Here is an 18,419-nt window from a genome sequence, read left to right as displayed (position 1 = left end):
GCCCGAACGCTGAGAGAGTATCTGGCAAACATGGGATCCAACGGGGTGTGTGCCTCTGTGGATCTACATCTTTTTTTACGGGGGGGCAATGTTGCAGTTTACATGTCAGGATTTACTGAGAGATTCACCTTCTAATTCATGGGACTCACACGGTGAGCAGAGGGCCTTTAACTTTTCCCTACTTGTCAGTCTGAAGTCTTCGTGAACACTGGCTGGCTCTCTATGACAAATTCTCCAGGTAGAGAGGGGTGGCCAGGTCATTTATCACACACACTTGCACCATGAGCCACACATCTTTGTGATGCCTTTGGAACAGTGGAATTGTGAGCACCAGACTGCCAGGCTGAGAGTGACAGCAGCATGCTACATGCTTCACAGAAAGGCTCAAGTTGGCTACTCAGAGGCCACACGTTGCCTTTTAAAATTCTTTCAGGCCTCCGTGCATTTCAAATGACTTAAGTTTCTGATAAAGATCCTGAGTTTGCACATGCTCTCTCTCTGGGAACTACCTAGCTTGGACTACTGGGATTTAGAAGCCTTCAGGAATAGAGGGCTGTGCCATCCATCTATAATTTGGTTTACAGGCAGATGTTAGGAAAAGACAGAAACACAAGCAGAGGAAGGTCGGGCATAAGACCCTCAGGAGAAGGCCCTGGTTATGAGACAATGCCCACCAAACAGGACATAATTCAGCAGGACACTAACTAGGTGGCATTAAATATCATCTTAAGAAAAGTATGCCATCTCTGGTGGAGTTTCAGTCTCTTGACCTAAAATGTTCAAGTGCTTGACAACCCCATCATTCAGAAGACCTGGTCTGCCGACTGTCATACCCGTGCCCACGTGCCTCCAACAGAGAGTTATTGTGAGCGTAGATAAGACAGGCTTGGCCCATCCCACTCCCTCTGACCCCGGTATGGGGGTGGGTTTTTAGTTAAAGCATGATCTTTACCTGAAATGCGCCTGGGCACGTCGGTGATGGCAGGAAGCCCAGTGCCCCGTGTGGAAGACAGCGGGGTGGTGGAGTGGATGGACGGGGACGTCATCTGGCTCAGGTAGGAGGGGTAAGACTGGTCATAGGACCATGGTGGGGAAGACTGTGCCTGCCTGGGGTCTGGGAAAAGAATAAGAAAAATCTTTAGTGTAACAACCACTGCAGCCCTAGAATATGCAACCCAAAACTTACAAAGGATAAAGCAGCGGGGGAAAAGGAGAATATATACAGAATAATTATTTACTTCCTATAATGCCATCCTTTCAGGCCCTGAATAGCACAAAGCTTCCTAGACTTCAAGAGGCAATGAAAGCAACAAAATGCATCATACATAAGGACAATTTGTCTCTCTCTCATATAAATATTTCTATTTGGAAAGTCTAACAGTCATTTAGAGAATAATCTGCTATGGTTATTTTTTACAATGTGGGATTATATTTCATTTATTTTTTGTATTCTCTAAAACTTCTCCAATGTACATGGGTTACTTCATTTTTTAAAAGTTAGAAAAATTTTTGAACAATTAACTTGGTTAAAGAACATGTAGACTGTGCCTTTTAATGCTGTATATCCAGCTACTATCTTTCAGACATGCTTTTTAGTTTTAAGGTGCATGATTCCATGATTTCAGTACAGCAAACTTTCTTTCCAGGAAGGCCAATGGACTGGCACCAGGGTTAAGGGAGTAGTGGTAGAGATGAGACTAGAGAGGGCAGTATGTAAGATGAATAGAAAGGAGAGGAGCCGGTTAAGTTATTCTCACACTAAAGCTAAACCAGAAAATAATCTTTAAGAAAAAGACAAAACTTAATTTCAAAGTCAAGAACTTTGCAGTCATTAAGAACTGAATCATTAAGAACTGAAAAGCTTCATCACCATCCAGTTTCAATGTTAAGCATAAGAGTTTCTTTCTGACAGTAAGAAAATGACCCAAAACAGGAAAACAGAAATGTTTTTAATCCTACTGGAATCTGTTTAAAAAGATGTCACACTGTTTAGAATTTGGCCTAGTATAACCTGCAGTCACTGTAATAATAAAAATAATGGGCAGTCAACTGGTTAGGGTTAATTGCTGAACATTAACAATATCATTTGATGTATCTCGACGGACTTGAGTGGAGGTACAAACTCAAGGCCATGTAGATTTCTTAAAAGACCTCCAGTCTACATAAGAAAAAAAGGTAAATTTGCTGTATGTTTCCAAGGCAAAAAAGTGTGTATTTCAAACTGTTTTGCTTTTACTTGAAGGCTAATCAAGCAGAATCACAAGAAAATTTCTCTTAACACATACTTTTATGCTAATTTTAAATTTTTTCTGTTAATTTTAAAATTCTAATAGACCAGGCTGTTCACAGAATAGCTTGGTATATTAGAATATGCATGGACTTTAGAATGTTCAAAAACATGTTAGGTTCAAGTTCTGAGACATCTACTTTCTGTGTGATCTTGGCTTAATTACTCAGCTACTCTGAGCCTCAGTTTCCTCATCTGTAAAAGGTTGGGAAGTGGGGGTAAAACATCTGAATCACAGAGACATGAGAATTACTTGGAGAAAACTATTAAAAGAAGACTAGCATGGAAGACACTCAATAAGTATTAATTCTTACCTTTTTTAATAAAAAAACTTATTGACATAAGGATAGTCCCATATTTAATACACATCTGAACTAGAGTTAACACATTTGAAATAGGTTTAAAGTTATCCCCACATCATCTCTTACTCTTTGAAAATAAGCTTAATTATATATATGTAATATATATATGTATATATATATATTTGAGCAGTCAAATCAGGTTTATCTCTAAAAATAAAAGCAAATATAATAAGATATGGGTTTTCGGAGACGGTTCCTCTATTAAAATCCCTCAGTTTTTCCATACAGTCAAAGCAGTTTAGTTCAGCTATTTCTTGTTTATTTGTTCAATTCAGAAACAATTTATTTAAAGATTGTGTAAATAGGACATACTTCCTTAAGTTGAAATAATTAAATACATCTGGATATTTATCTGATGTTTACTGACATCAACAGATACATAGAAAAATGTCATCCAATTCAATTTTAAGGAACATTTACCTGAGTTTGAAATTTGTATAAAATTGTAATACTATAAATGGTTAACAAAAACTTTTCCTTCAGAAATCTGGAGGATACTTGATCATTAAAGTAATGGACTTCTGTGCTTTAAAACTCTCAAGGCTGAGATTGTATAGATTGGCAACATTTCAAATCTGAGTGACTGGTCCTTGTTATGTATCTGATATTGACATACTTCCTTGCCTTACACCAGTAATGTAATTCACTATTCAGAGAAATAGTAAATGATCTTCAGATGGGAAAAGATTCATTCGTTATAGCACAGGAAAGCAATCTCTTAAAAGCAAAGCCTTTTCTCAAACAATATTTTCAATAGACAAAAAGGACAAGAACCACATAGCTGAATAAATTGAGCACACGGGACTCAAATTTGGATTTGAGTTCTCATCCAACTTTACCAGATAACTTCCTGAGCAAGTAGTTTAACCTGTATGTGCATTTCTCGACTGTAACATGTCATACAGGGCCCCTTGTCTAAAAACAGGAAAAAATACAAAGAAATGTGAAGACTGACTAAAAGGAACTAGGGTACTTAACTGGGACGTAAGATACAGCCTTATAGTCATCCTTGTGCAGAGAGGCAGCCCAGAATGGTGGGAAACAAGCGGGCTTTCTAATGAGAGGACCTGAGCTGAAGTCCCAGCTCTGCTATTTATAAGCTGTAGGATCTCATCTGGGTAAGTTAACTTTCTGAATCTCAGTTTCCTCATCTGGAAAATGAGACAGCACAATATGGTAAAGTGAATATAGCATAACAGACATGCATACTGGCTGGGCAGACAAGCCTAGGCTTCCTACTATGCTGAGCAAATCACTTAGCTTTTGGGCCTCGGTGGCTCATCTATAAAATGGGAATAATGATACTTATTGGGGTTTTTCTGAGTATTACATGAACCATATCTGATAAGGTATCTGACACTCTTAGCACATATTACGTACATAATAAATATAAGTGTTATCTGTAAAATGAGGACAATAATAACTACTATTGCATTTGTTTGGAAAGTTAGATAATTTAAGCAAAAGGATTTTGATAACTATAAAGTACTATGTTAAAGCTATTTTTTTCTCTTTAGGAGCTCACGTGTTCAAGGCCCTGCTGTGTGACCTGGGATGTGTTTCTTAATGTTGCTGAGCTTTAATTGCCTCCTCTGTAAAATGGAGATAATAATACTGTCTCAGAGAGTTGGATCCTCAGAGTGAAGATTATATAACATATAGTGAATGGAAAATCATCATTATTCAAAAAACATAGAAATCTGACTCTACACTATCTAGGTTAGCTGGGTTTGTCTAGTGTTATTCTTGAAGAAATAAGACTCAGCAAAATTAAGTATAATCCCTGGTACATGGTAAGAACTCAATAAACAACTACTGAGGTGGTGCAAATGAATAATAGAATATTAAAATGAAGTCATCATTAGTCATTCTCTAATTTCCCCTTGGCTATCAAAGAGGTTCATATCAGTGAGGTTTTAGGTTTTACATGAACTTCCTGACTGCCAGAATATACACTAGAATAGTCTATTAAAGGATAGTTTTGCTTTGAGTGAAGCCTTTCCTTAAGATATACAAGATTAGGAAAAATAACTTCTCACTATTCCTAAACAGGTGAGAAGATCTTTCTTTGATTTCTTCCTCTCAGGACAGGCTATGGTCCAGTCTATCTCTTTCAAGGTCACCGTCCTAAGATTCTATGACAAAGACTTACTTAAAGAGAGAGAGTTACTAAGGAAAAATAAAATATAAGAACTGTCCTATGGGGTTCACTAGATATTGCGTAAGTAATCTTAAAAAGATGACAAAGACCTTAAAAAAAAAAGGTAATGCTCTCCAAACACCCCCATGCCTTCTCTAATACCCTGCAAATGAGTGATCATCAATCCCAGTTCCACCATTCCTAGACTGTGTGATTGCACAAATTACAGAACGTATCTAAGACTCAAGTGTCCTCATCTGTAAAATGGGAGTAAATAAGAATACCTCCTTCATAAAGTTGTTACGAAGATTAAATGAAGTAATAAAGAGCTTAGACATGGAAATAACCCAATAAATGTTAAAACCTCTACCTTTACTGAGCCTTCATTCCGCCCTTAACCTCTTATTCTGGCAGGGGACAACTTTTAGAGAGCTTTCTGCAGTTTGCAGGTTCACAATGTAGAGAACACGTATCTGTGTTAGTCATGTCAATATCCTTTCACAAACGTTTCACCTTTATCATATTCCTTCCCAGATGGAGAAATCCTAATCTTTTTAGTGTATTTTCAAGCACTGTACACTTTAACCTTTTCAATCTGTTAGTGGAAAAAACATGGTTGTAAAATTTCTTGACTTCCTAAATGCTCAGTCACTACGAAAATATAATCCTACCATAAATATATGATTACAGAATATTTGCTTTTTTATGGACAATTATTTATGCTTACCGTAGAGAAAAGTCACCTTAACCTGATCTCATAAACTATTTCTGAACTCAACTTCCTGAAGAAACCTGAGACTTCTGAGATTCACTCTTAAATTGGATGAGTCAGAGCAGGTGATAGATGTTTTTCAGGCATCACCAGTCAATCTTAAAAGTTACTAACAGAGAAGATACAGGGCCCAGCTCTGAAACACACCTACTAATTAACCATTAACAAACAAGAAACTGTCCTCATCTCAGTCTTGGGTCTCACAGAACAAGGATAATCCCTCTCTCACTCTGCACCATCCAGAGTTATACGGAATGGTTTGTCTTTCTGAATCTGCAGAAACATGCAGGGTAGTACCACATTGTACAACTCCAACATAAATAACAATATCCTTGACTGCAATGTCTGAGAGGACAGAGGTGTTGATCATGGCCTTGAGGTCACACCCCCGGTGACCCATTAGCACCTACAAGTTTTCAGAGGCTAATTCAATGCTATTTCACAGCATTGTTGAACTTTAAATATTTTTAAGGTGTTTTAAAAACTGTAATTCCACCTCAGACAAAAAGAAGGGAAATTAACCTGAACTTTTAATAGCTAGATTTGGTCTACTCTCACAAAGGAAACCGTGATTTCTTCTGGAAAAGCAGACTGCATAAAAATTTCATATGGCAATTTTCAGAAACAGTATCAATATTATTTTTAGTATTACATTATAGAAATTCAAAATATTGACATATGTTTTTATACATATGTGACAGTTTAAAAACAAAACCTTCAGTGTTGGGTTCTTATATACATACACTCTTTAGGGCTAAAATACTAAATATCACAAGTGCATTTAAATATGACTCCACCCCTATTTTTCCACACACTTCTCTCCTGCCACCTAAAATAGGGGCTTTTAGAGGGAAGCAGTAATCAAATTTGACCTGTAACATCAACTTGAGAGAGAAAAACAGGTTTTTCTTACCTAACAGGCCTGCTGTACTCACAGGTAGGATGTGATTAATTGAAATGACTAAATGAGAGAGACAGAAAGATGCAGAGGACCTATGTTGCTCCTAGAGACCCTGAAAATAAAAGCAACGAGAAAATAGTGCCCAGTGCTGTGAAAGCTTACTAAGAACTACCACTGGGTATATAGGGTAAGGCTATTTATTGGACCCCTTTAGATCTGCAACCACAGATTACAGAAAAATTTCTTCTCCAGAAGAAATCACAGTTTCCTTTGTGACAGTAGACCAAATCTAGCTATTAAGAGTTCAGGTTAATTTCTCTTTTTTAATCTGAGATGGAACCCATTGAAAGACATAAAAAGAAACGATCGTTTGGCGTAAGGAATCCCTTCAGCATTGGTTTCAACTGAGGCAAAGTCTGTCACAAGCATGAACCTTTTAAAAAAGTTCTAAAGATAGAAATGAACCATGGAGCACCAATGTCAGAATCGATTTTAAAAGTTCTCCTTTTAGGGTGGTGTTCCTTCAGCCTAGACTTCTTGGAGAGTGGTTGCATCTGCTTTCCATTCTACAAACCACAAAATATAAAAGTACAGAGGCAACTGTACCCAGGGGATGCTCGAAAATGCTAATTGGGAGAGAGGTAGTTCCTATGTCTCAAGCTGTCTTTCATCAGGCAAAAATAGAGACAACCATTTATGTAAACCTGTGGATATATGAGAAAAGCAAACTGTCTTCTTTGAGCTGGACCAGAGCTTCTGAGGTTCAGTCATTCATACGGGGAAGAAGGGTGGCCGTGCACTTCCAAAAATGATATGTAAAGAGTCGTGGGCTCGTAGAGCTTCCATACTTTCAATAACTGAAAAGCCAAACTTCACATCTGCATAATTGAACTCTAAACACTTGGGGTCACAATAAGAGATGAGGAGCAGGGCAGACAGGATAAAAAAAAAAAAAGCACTGTAGGAAAATGAATTGACTCTAGGAAAACATGTCGAATTCTTTTCTGAACGGGTTTGAGTGGAGGGAAGCAGAGCAGACGGAGAGCTTTTTAAAAGCCCAGTAAAAAGTATGCGTGGAAACGCGGTAGCTGCTATTAGCAAGCCTCCTTTTGTAAACACTTTGTGGGTGTGAAGAAGGATCTGCTTTCTGAAGAATCGTTCACAACAAGGCGCACCATGGACATGGTGCTGAACTTCACGCAGAGCTGGGAGGAAACAAGTCCACAGGAGCAAAGCCTGAACCAGCACACAAAAGGTTCTTCCTGTTTGTGCTGCCAGCAGGCTTCTGTGTAACAGGACACCAGGACAGCCAGTGATTCTGCCAAAGCTCAGTGTCTGCAGTGAGTACCTGCTGTATTAGCAGAGTAGTGTACAATTAGAGATCCCCACGTTCCCACCCCTTATCCTCCACCCATTTTTTCCCCTAATTAGTACTCAAATCAGGCTGTGTAAACCTCAATCATTCTTGAGAAAATTGAGGTATTTAAAATGAGGTATATATAGAATCTACTAGCTTAGAACTATGCCTCTTAATTGCTACCAGGATCAAATATAGTCAATAATCTTAACACAGAGGGGCAGATTTAACATTTCCTAGCTTCAGTTATTTCTGTCATATTACTGTCATTCATAATATAAATATACTTACAGTCACACATACACACATTCATACATACAGAGATTCCCATTTCAAAACAATTTACACTAAACACAAAATGTTAAATTTTATGTCTTCTCTAATAACCTTTTTAGCTAGACTGGATTTTTAGAATGAGATTTCCTCACTCACTTCTGGTTCTCTTGACTAATAGGAAACAGTCTCAAAACAGCCTCCTCCAAGCATAGAAAGAGCCCGGACTGGAGGCTTTGGCACTAACTGTGCAATCGTGGACCAATAATTTACCTCCTCGGACTCTCACTGTTTTCACCTGGAAAATGAGAATGGATTGGGTTATCTCTAAGATGTTTCCCTGCTACAAAATGCTATGATTCTAACTACTCAGAAAAGTGAGCTCCCTAGCCTCAGTCCTTTCTGGAGACAAGAGTTGCAACAGAAATTACTGAAGCCATGTACAGCCGATGTGGGGTGGCTACGAAAGGTAGCTAACAGGAGCTGAAACTCACTGGCATCTCCCATCACAGAGCATTTGGCTCACGTCAGCAGAGAAGACACAAGAGCAGGATTCAGATACCTTTGTTGTCCCCACCAGAGACCTTCTCCAACTGACCAAGGTGGTTGCAAGAATCATCTGGCAGGAGACTGAATGAAGTGATTCAGAGAGCTTTAAAATGAAATTTGAGGATAAAAAGCAGCAAACTGTTTGGATAAAACTGGATGCTATGTAGGGTGCACTAGGCATGCCAACAGTTTATGTTACAATACAAACAATGGAAGAGAAGGGAATTAGTAAATCTTAGCCGACAATAGCAGGGAAGAGAATAAGAAATGATATGTATAGCCTAAGATATCATATTCTGTAACACAATATTAAAAGCAAAACCAGAAGGAAGTTGCACTGTTAAGACAAGATGATGATAAGTGCCTCTTAACTATCATCAACTTTTGGCTGGATGAGACTCATAACTATCTTACAGAAAAAGAAGAGCTTTTCTTGTTTAAAATAAAAATTAACAGAAGAAGCAAGAGGCTATACCACATGGCACACCTAAACTGGTCTCAGCCTTAGCATATCCTGGACCTCAATGACAAAGTCAGAAGAGAGAAAGAAATAAGATACAAATGGGTAGGACCAGAACTGGAAATATTACTGGGATGTGGTGCCGGCCAAGGGGAGTGACCCTTAGTTCAAATCACAGTAGTGAAGTCAGTATAGTAAATACAGGTTCAATCAGGCTGGTATCAACATCCAGGGGATCAGATATGACAGGGTGTTACAGAAGGTCCCCAGGCATGATGATGTTTGTTGTTGTCAGATGCATAGCGATATTCATGGTTCTAGGAATTGTCTTCCCAGCCAGACATTCATTCACTCATTCAAAAACTACTTATTGAGAGCATACTCTGGTATTGTGCTAGGCACTAAGGATATTAATAATGAATAAAAACAGACCTAATCCCTGCTCTCATGGAGTTTACACTTGGGTAGGGCAGACTGACATTAATCAAATAATCTTATAACTGTGATAAGTGCTAAAAAAGAGATGTCCACGGCACCGTAAGAGTGTACAGTGGGGGACTCCAACCACACCTGGGCATCAGGGAAGGCTTCTCTAAGGTAGTGATGATTAAGACGAGACCTGAATGGCAAGCAGAAGTCTAGAATATGAGTGGAGGTGGGGGTGGGGCACAGATAAGAGGGTTTTAAGTTCCTGGGAAGAAGGCAGTATCATTTTTTTGAGGACTTGATAGAAACCCAGGGGGTGGGGTTGGAGTGCTGACAAAAGGTTCAAAAGTGTGAGAGATGAGACTGGAGAACAGGTGGGGAGAAGCCAGCTCTGCAGAACCTGCTGGGCTGCGTAGAAGTTTTGGTCTTTAGCCTAAGTGCAACAGAAGGGCACCTTAGAAGGTGTTTAAGTATGAGATGACATAATCAGACATGCATTTTTAAAATCTCCCTCTGGCAGCATCATAACAGAAAGAGGGCGGAGGTCCAGTCTAGGACCAGGCACGCAGGGAAGGGTGTATAGGGAAACAGCAGCTGGAATGGACACAAGGGTGGAGTCCAGGGGCTGCACTCAGGCTTAGGGCACTTAGCTGCCTCCACACATCATCTGACCATGGAGGTGAGGCCCTTGAAATGCCCCCAGGCTGGATCAGGATTGGCTCTGGATGGGCCAGGTGAGCCTGGGGTAATAATGGGCCTGCAGCTGTGAGTGATTTGGGCCAGGTCCACCTCATACCTTCTGATTCAAGGGTAGAGCCTGGGCATCTGCACATTTAATGAGCTCCACAGGTGATGCCTGTATGTGCCAGAGTTTGAGAACAATGGGCATAATTTTATTAATAAGAGAGAGGAAAATTACCCAACACTATTTTGATGTAATCTTCCCTATCAAGAAGAATGATCTTAAATAAAAAAGATCAGAATAAACACGCATAAGAGGAAATTAAGGCCCAAGGGAAGTGAGGGGATAAGAGAGAGCAGTTTGCTGCTTTAGACAAATTCAAGTCTCTGCTCCCAGATGAATTATATCCCACAACATTGCGAAAACTCATGGTAACTGGCAAGCAAGGAGCTTCTACTTGACAGAGCAGGGTCTAAAAAGTTCTTCCTTATATTAGATAAAATATGTCTCCCTGTAACTCCACTCACTACTAATCTTAGTTTTGTTCTCTGGGATTACTATTTCACATGACAGTTGTTAAATTATTTGAAGATAATGCCTTTAAAGTTTTCTACACAAAATACAATACATTTTACATTCCCTTACCCCATTTACCGTATTCTGAAAATGGCATGACATTGCTATTGATAAAATCTAAGTTTCAACTGGTTTTTTGGAGCCATGGTTTGTTTGGCCAGCTTGCAGTCCACTAAAGACACTTAAGTCACTTCCAACAGCCTGTGTACAAAGAACTTCTCACACTTGATCTCTACAGTGACTATAAGGAAGCACAATAAGTTCACTAAAAACCTATCTCCTAGAATTACTAGAGCAGTATATGAGAAGAAAGGTCATCTGTTTATTGTGTATCTGGACCTCAGCAAGATATATGCCTTATCTCTAATGTGACTTATAGCTAGATAAAAGGTCTAGCAGAAAGTGGTCATTAATATAGATTATGGTCAGCTCAAAGAGAGGTACAGAGTGGCATATTCAAGGGCATTACAGTCCTAGTTCTGTCCAGCATCTTCACCAAAGTCTTGAAAGGTCAGAAGCAACCTTTCCCAGCTTCAAGAAGAGACAAAGTTGTGAGAAATAACTAACACAATGGATGTATACGAGCTATAAAATAATCCTAAAAGATGGAAAGAGGAGGTGAAAGTGACGTGATGAAACTAAATAAGAACAAAAGCATCGTGCTGCATTTAGTCAACTGCAAGACAGGATGGGAGAAGCCTGCCCAGGAGCAGAGGTGTCCATGGACTTCAAGCCAGTGTGATGGGCTGACAAAAGTTAACACAATCTCGGGATATATTAACAGAATATTAGTAGATCCATCCTGACCTAGCTGGACATAGCCAGAGGATTAGAGGATTGTGTTCTCAAGAGGCAGCATCAGACTGAAGTACTGAAAAAGACTGAGCGAGGTGTGGGACCTCCATCTGCCATGCGAGAAATAGCTAAAGGAGAGCCAAGAGCTCCTGTCTACACTAAACTTTACGTACGACACTCCTTCTTCCCACCTGAATTCGTATGCCCCCAGATCTTTCCTCCTAACCTTTCCACTTGGCTGCTGCTCATTCTCCAAGTCTACAAGATGGGTCAACTTCTCTTCAGAAGTTCTTCCCTCTTTACCATAATCTACCAACCTGCAGGACAGTCCCCCATATTGGTAACTGGCTCAACATCTTCCTTGTTTCCCTGACCTGCGCTGAGCCCTACCGAGTCCTAGGAGGTAGCTTCTTTCACACAGACGATCCACCAAACGACAGCCCACTCCTAGTCACAAACTACCACCACTGCAGGGGATCATCACATAATCACACTGCTTGCTCTCCCAGTGATCTCTGCCCTCAGCTGGGTCCTCAGTGATGCTCAGCCAAAGTCATTTTCCCTTCCCAGCATTCACCCTGGTGACAGCTCCAAATATTTATCATTCTTAATCCTTTCCCCTAAATCCTCACTCCCTCTCTGCCTAAAACCATCCTGTCAGGTTTCACCTTCCTGAGACACAGATTTCTAACTTCATCTCTGAGGGTTTCAGAAATCTCCTGACGCCCTGGTTTTCTTACTCTCTAAATAGTGTTCACAATACTAACTCTTCTGTTAAATCTGTCTTTTAAAGACTACTAAAACCAACTGTTTTTAAACCCTTTAAAAGCAAGTCCTCATCACAATAAACAAAGCCATAGAAAGAATCCAGTGATCACAACTGGGAGTGCTGCCATACAAGTTTATTCCTGGAATATTTTTGCATATATTAACATGAAAAATGGAATAAAAATACTTTTTAGACTGATAATACTTATAATATATTATTGTTGCTATTAATACTGCACAGTCAATGTATACCAACTCTCTGATTGAAGCCCTCCCTGGGTGCCTATTCATAATTAAGCATCAAAATACACCAGAGCATCCACTGTACCAAACGGCATGCCTGACAAGTCCCTCCCCTGGGTTAGTTGGTAGGTTGAATATTTCCTTCAAAGTTAGTCTCTTACTCTGATCCCTTTGCCCACAGTCTATCACAAAAGGTAAAAAAGGGCAAGAAAGGTCCCTAAGCAAAGGAAAAGTAAAGAGAATAGGTATGCATACGTGTGTGTGTACATACACATATACATGTACTTAAAACTAAAACTAAATATAAAACTAAAAAGAGAAAGATGATGCTCTGGGAAAGCATGGGAGAATGAAACTAAGATTTCCTCTGCACAGAGACCTCCAGACAGGCTAGAAATGTAACAGTCTTGGGGAAGAAGGACAAAGTGAGGCACTATGTGGGAGATGGGTCTTCCTGTCACAGCTAGATACCAACTCTGCATCATATTCCAGAGAGGAGAAAATTACAAAGGCAAGTTTTTGACAGAAGAAATTAATTTTTCTCAGAATATCACACCTCTATTTTTCTAAAAGCATAATAAAGTCAGATCATCTTCAGTTAACAAGGGAATGCCAACTGACAGAAATCCAGAGTACCTTTAAGAAGCCAATGTGTAGATGCTGCTAACAGGCTAAGCAGCACCATGACATGCTGACCACCAGCCCTTCACAGGGTCCTGTGAAGCTTCATTCTTTAAAGCCAGCACCGGCTGTACCTAAAGTCTACTCTTCCTCATAAGAAGGCTGCCCTAGTGGAATGGAGGTGAAACACTGTTTACACACAGGATTTGTGCCCTTTATAAAAATAAGAATCATGACTAGCAACCTCCTCTAAAGAGATTTCCTGCTCACACATGTGCGTAGCAGCAGCAAATTTACCCAGCTGTCCTGCCCAAAAGATCTCAAAGGAAGAAGACAGGGTGAGACTTCACTTTAACTTCAGAAGTTAAAACACAGCATCACCAAAGTAAAAAAAAGTACTTCCAACATCCTGTCTTTGAGTGTGGTGACTTCAGTTCCTCGAGACACAAGTTGCCTACAGGTAAGGCCACCGTGGCTGAGAAGCCTGAGACTGCACTTCACTCCCGCTCTCCTCCACACTCACACTGAGGGGACCCTGCAGTTATTCTTCCTGCTCACCAACAGTCCCCAAGCCCCTCATGGGTTATTCTCTCTCACACTCGCAGCCACCACCACCCCACGCCCACTCCACCTCCCAACTTGTTTCACATTAAAGAATCAGCACTTGAATAGAACAGTAATTTGAGACACACACGACTCAGCTGTGCTTTCCTATTTCTGAAAGGATTACGCTGGTAAATGTTTCAGGACAAGCACCGTGGAACCAGGCCGAGGACAGCCAAACATACACAGCCTAATCCCAACTGGCCTAATGGGCTAAAATCCTTGATTTTTAAAGCAGAACTGTTTGCCAAGGGAGTAGAGAATCAAACTGAAGTTGAGTGGAAACTACTTCAGTCACGGTAACTGCTGATAAGATTATTATTCCACAGGATGTCTGGCAAGCTGTTTTGTATTTTTTTTTTACCTTGAAATACACGCCTTATATAACTGTAATTTGATCAAAGATTATATTGCACTTTAAAGTATAATTCACATACTTCTAATGCTAACTCCTTTTTATGAAAATGTCATCTCTGAGGATCCTAAATAATATCCAGTGTAGACAAGAAAAAACAATTAGTACTTCAGGACACATCTCACTTGGACTGTCAACAAGTCCCACTTGATGGACATGAAGGTGACCATCTCAAGGGGTCTGGGACTCGTGGTCAACTATAGTAGCTGACATGGGCTCCAGCAGGTCAGTTCTCCACGAATCCATTTCTTCCATCTGTAAAACATGTACTCTTCAGAATTGTTGTGAGGCTTCAATAAGAACTTATGTAAAACTGATTTGTAAATGGTAAAGAGCTACATAAATGCAACTTGTTAGATACAGAAATGGAAGGAAACTGAGCCCTGATAAAAGTGCATTTCAGCCTCCCAAGGGTACTTGATGGTTAAGCACACAGGGCCCTGGAGCTACGTAGATCTGCCTTTAACTCCTGTATTCACCACTTATCAGTTGTAAGTAGGAGTCTGGGTGAGTTATTTCACCTCTCTGACCATCAGTTTCCATAATAATGCCACCCATCTCATAAAGCTGTCGTGAGGAATGTACAAGTTAAACTCATTAGAATAATGCCCAGCACAGGATAGCATTTAATAAATGGCAGCTAATAGTAATTCAATCAAATAGGTACTAGAAATATATAAGAGCTGGGAGAATAGTGGGTTGCACTTCCTAAAGAATTCAACGATCCATTTATTCATTCATCACCAAACCAAAAGTGAGTAGGTGCTATATAAGACAAAGGGACACTAAGATGAATACATGGCCCTAGACTTTGAAAACGTCAAAGTCTGATGGAGGAGGCAGACATGTAAACAGTAATCATGGAACATAGAACATGTAAACAGTAAACACGGAACATGATATAATCGAGGGTTGTAAAAGGCGGCATGGGAGCCTGACTCAGCCTGGCTAGGATGGAAGAGGCCTGACAGAGGAGGCAGCATTTGATCTGAGTTTTGAAGAAAGAATAGAAATGTGTTTGGAAAAATAATACAAGGAAGGTTGTCCAGGGAGAGAGAAAAGCATGAAATACGATGACATATTAATTTAAGATCCAAAAGAAACAGCAGGTGAAACTTCAAATGAATTGTTTGTACATTACAAAAGGAGAAAGTCACCCTAAATAACAGCGATGGACTACCTAGCAGCCTATGAATAAGTGTCAAGAATCTACTGCTTGGGTAAAGGGCCACCGCAAATTGGCATTTGTGCCAAGAGAAAAAAAATGTCTTGTGCACTTTCAGCATTTACATACAGGGAAAATCAACTTTCACTGAGTGTTCAGAAAAACAACTAAGAAACAAGAGACTCAAGAGCTGCTTTTAAAGGAGAAAGGAAATCACAAAAGGGAATCCTGCAACCTAGGAAGACTCATGAGAGGGGAAGCCCTTTGCCTGGTTGTAAGGGAAGCGTTATAAGCTGCTGTAGGAGTGAGAATGTTCAGTCTCTTTCTTCCTGGCATCCTCTTCTTTTCTCCCCATGACTTCTCTGAGCTCCCCACCCCCACCCCAGCCTCATGCTCCCTGAACCCTTCCCACGTCAGTTAACGGCACCACCATCTTCCAGTTGCCTAGGCCAAAAGCCCTGAAGTTCTGTCTTCCCCTCACCATCAGCAAGAGTTGTGGAAGAAGAAAGAAAAAGAGAGAGAGAGAGAGAGAAAGAGAGAGAAAGAAAAGAAAGAAAGAAAAGAGAGGAAGGAAGGAAGGAGGGAAGGAAGGAAGGAAGGAAGGAAGGAGGGAAGGAAGGAAGGAAGGAAGGAAGGAAGGAAGGAAGGAAGGAAGGAAGGAAGGAAGGAAGGAAAAGAAAAGAAAGAGAGGTATTCAGCATCCTTCCATATCCATTGCTACCATCCTTAACTCTCTCGGGCTACTGCAGTAGCTGCCTGAACAAAAAACCCTGCTTCTGTCTTTGCCCATTTATGGTCCATTCTTCACACAGCATCCAAACGGATTGTATTTAAATACGTAAATTAGATAATGTCATTCCCTTGCTTCACCTCCTCCAAGAGCGTCCCACTGCAAGGAGCACAAAACCCAACTCCTTATCATGGCCTTCAAGACCCTCCATGATCTAGCCCCCTGCCTGCCTTTCTTTATCATTCCCTTCACATGAGTTTCCCACTGTCTGAAATGTTGTTCCTCACAGATCTCCAAAGCTCTTCAAAGAACCCTTTCCCAACTTTCCAATCAAAATTAGCTCCTTCCCTCCCCAGACTGCTCTCTGTTGATTACCCTATTTCTTTTTCTCATGGCACTTATTATTACCTGAGATTGTGTATGTATATTTTTACTCATTTATTAACTATATCTTTCACTAAAATGTAAGTTCCTTGTGAGCAGAAACCATGTCTCTCTTGTTTGCTCGAATTAATGCCTGGCAGATAGTAAGCACTCAGTGAGTATTTTTTGAATGAATGAATAAGAGAATAGCAGTACATGTCCCACCCCAAAGGTAAGAAGAGTGTCCCAGCCTACCAAACTCAAGGGCCTGATCAGCATAACTTTTTTAGGTATAGCTGACCCATCTAGAGCATACTGAGTTTCAAACAGTGATTATCTTGAGAGAGATCTCCTAACATCCTATCCTTACTCTACCGCTATCACCACATTCTAAATCAAAAGAAGTGAACATCTGTGACAGACTAGGTGTTTCCTGGAACCCAGGGACAGCAGCAGATGTGTGAATGATAAAAAGAGGTCTAAAGGAAGCAGCTTCCTCAGGAAGGTGTGGGGAGGTCCTGGGCCCTCATGCTAAACATCAGCCACTGAAGACCCACAGAGTGTCACCACCAGACAGCCACTACACAGATGCCAGACCACCACATGGCTAGAACCTTTGGCCCTAGAAACTGCAAGAGACACTGGAGAAGGCTAATTGTGAAACATGAAATGCTCATGACTTCCTTAATTTATGATTTCTAATTTCATTTCACTCTACTGGGAGTCTGAAGAAGTCTTCTGACTTTTATGTTGGCAAGCAGGAGAACTAGTGGTGACTATACAACCATGATCATTGTCTCCAGTTTGGGGTAAGAGCTTGAGATACCAAGAATACCAAGCCAATGAGAGGTAACTAGACCCTTCCTGTTAGAAACATCTGTGTCCAAAGGATTACATGAACTAAAATGCAGATGTGATATGTTGCAAAGAAGTTACAAAGTCCATTACAAGCAAGGCTCAAAAATTTAAATTTAATCATGCAATTTTATAGATCCTAAACTGGAATAAAACTAAATGGTATAACTACGTGAGTGTTTTATTAAAATGTGACTTAAGCTGTATTGTTCACCAGGGAACAATGGTATTCTGGGATAGAAAATTAGAAAGAAGAGTGATAGCATGATATCTCACACTGATTTCTTCTCATCTGAACTTTCATTAACCCAACATTCAATGAGACACTACCATTGTGCTAGTCACAAAAGAAAATAAATCCCTGTAATAAATTCCTCAAATAATTACAATCTAGCAGGGTAGAAAGGGCAAAATACAAAGAAGCTATTAATATAAAATAAGACGATTACAACTAAAACTTAGAGGATGGATACGCAGCCATTGGATGAAGGTTCCAGGACTCTTTCCTAAGCAAGATAGCATAGTAACCTCAAAGAATGGGTGGAATCCTGTCAGCAGAGACTACCATAGGTGGAATAGTAAAGGGGTACAGAGAAAAGAATGCGTACTCAAGGAACAACAGCATTACAGTCTGGGGCACAGGATGTGGCATATGAGTCTGGGAAGACTATCTCTTCAACTAGACTTTAACTCAAGGATAGCACTTCTCTTCTCTCCCCCACATTACCTAAGACCCAATTCTCCACATGTGGTAGGCCTTAAATCATACTTTATTGAATAAGCAAGAAAATTGATCCAGAGATTTTAAAAAATTAAATCTATTCAATTCACTTTCACATTGTTGCTGCTCCAGGTGTTCTTGGGTTTTCCTAAAACTTTGAGTCACAGTAGAACTCTGAACACCCTTGGTTATGGGCAGATACTTGTGATAACTCACTAACAATATGGGAGCATGTAAAGAAAGCTCAAATGGCCAACAGTGGGTAGGGGTGGCATGCACGTATGTGTACATATGCAAATTTAGAATATTTGAGAAAAGTTGTTGAGTCCAATACCTTGTGGATGTTTAAAAAACA

The 18,419-nt window shown here is 40.1% G+C and overlaps 1 protein-coding gene across 3 annotated transcripts in view; it reads right to left on the bottom strand.

Moving 5' to 3' along the window:
- RUNX2 (RUNX family transcription factor 2) overlaps window positions 1-18,419 on the bottom strand; it is a 126,485-nt gene that overhangs the window by 34,804 nt on the left and 73,262 nt on the right. For all 3 annotated transcript variants that reach the window (XM_045542081.1, XM_045542082.1, XM_045542083.1), the window contains one exon: window positions 953-1,114. In XM_045542081.1, coding sequence (XP_045398037.1) covers window positions 953-1,114 — 162 coding nt within the window. The remainder of the gene's footprint in view (window positions 1-952; window positions 1,115-18,419) is intronic.

The sequence above is a fragment of the Lemur catta genome, chromosome 2 (assembly GCF_020740605.2).
Source record: "Lemur catta isolate mLemCat1 chromosome 2, mLemCat1.pri, whole genome shotgun sequence".
NCBI classification, from domain to species: domain Eukaryota; kingdom Metazoa; phylum Chordata; class Mammalia; order Primates; family Lemuridae; genus Lemur; species Lemur catta.
This window is presented reverse-complemented; position numbering and strand designations above follow the sequence as displayed.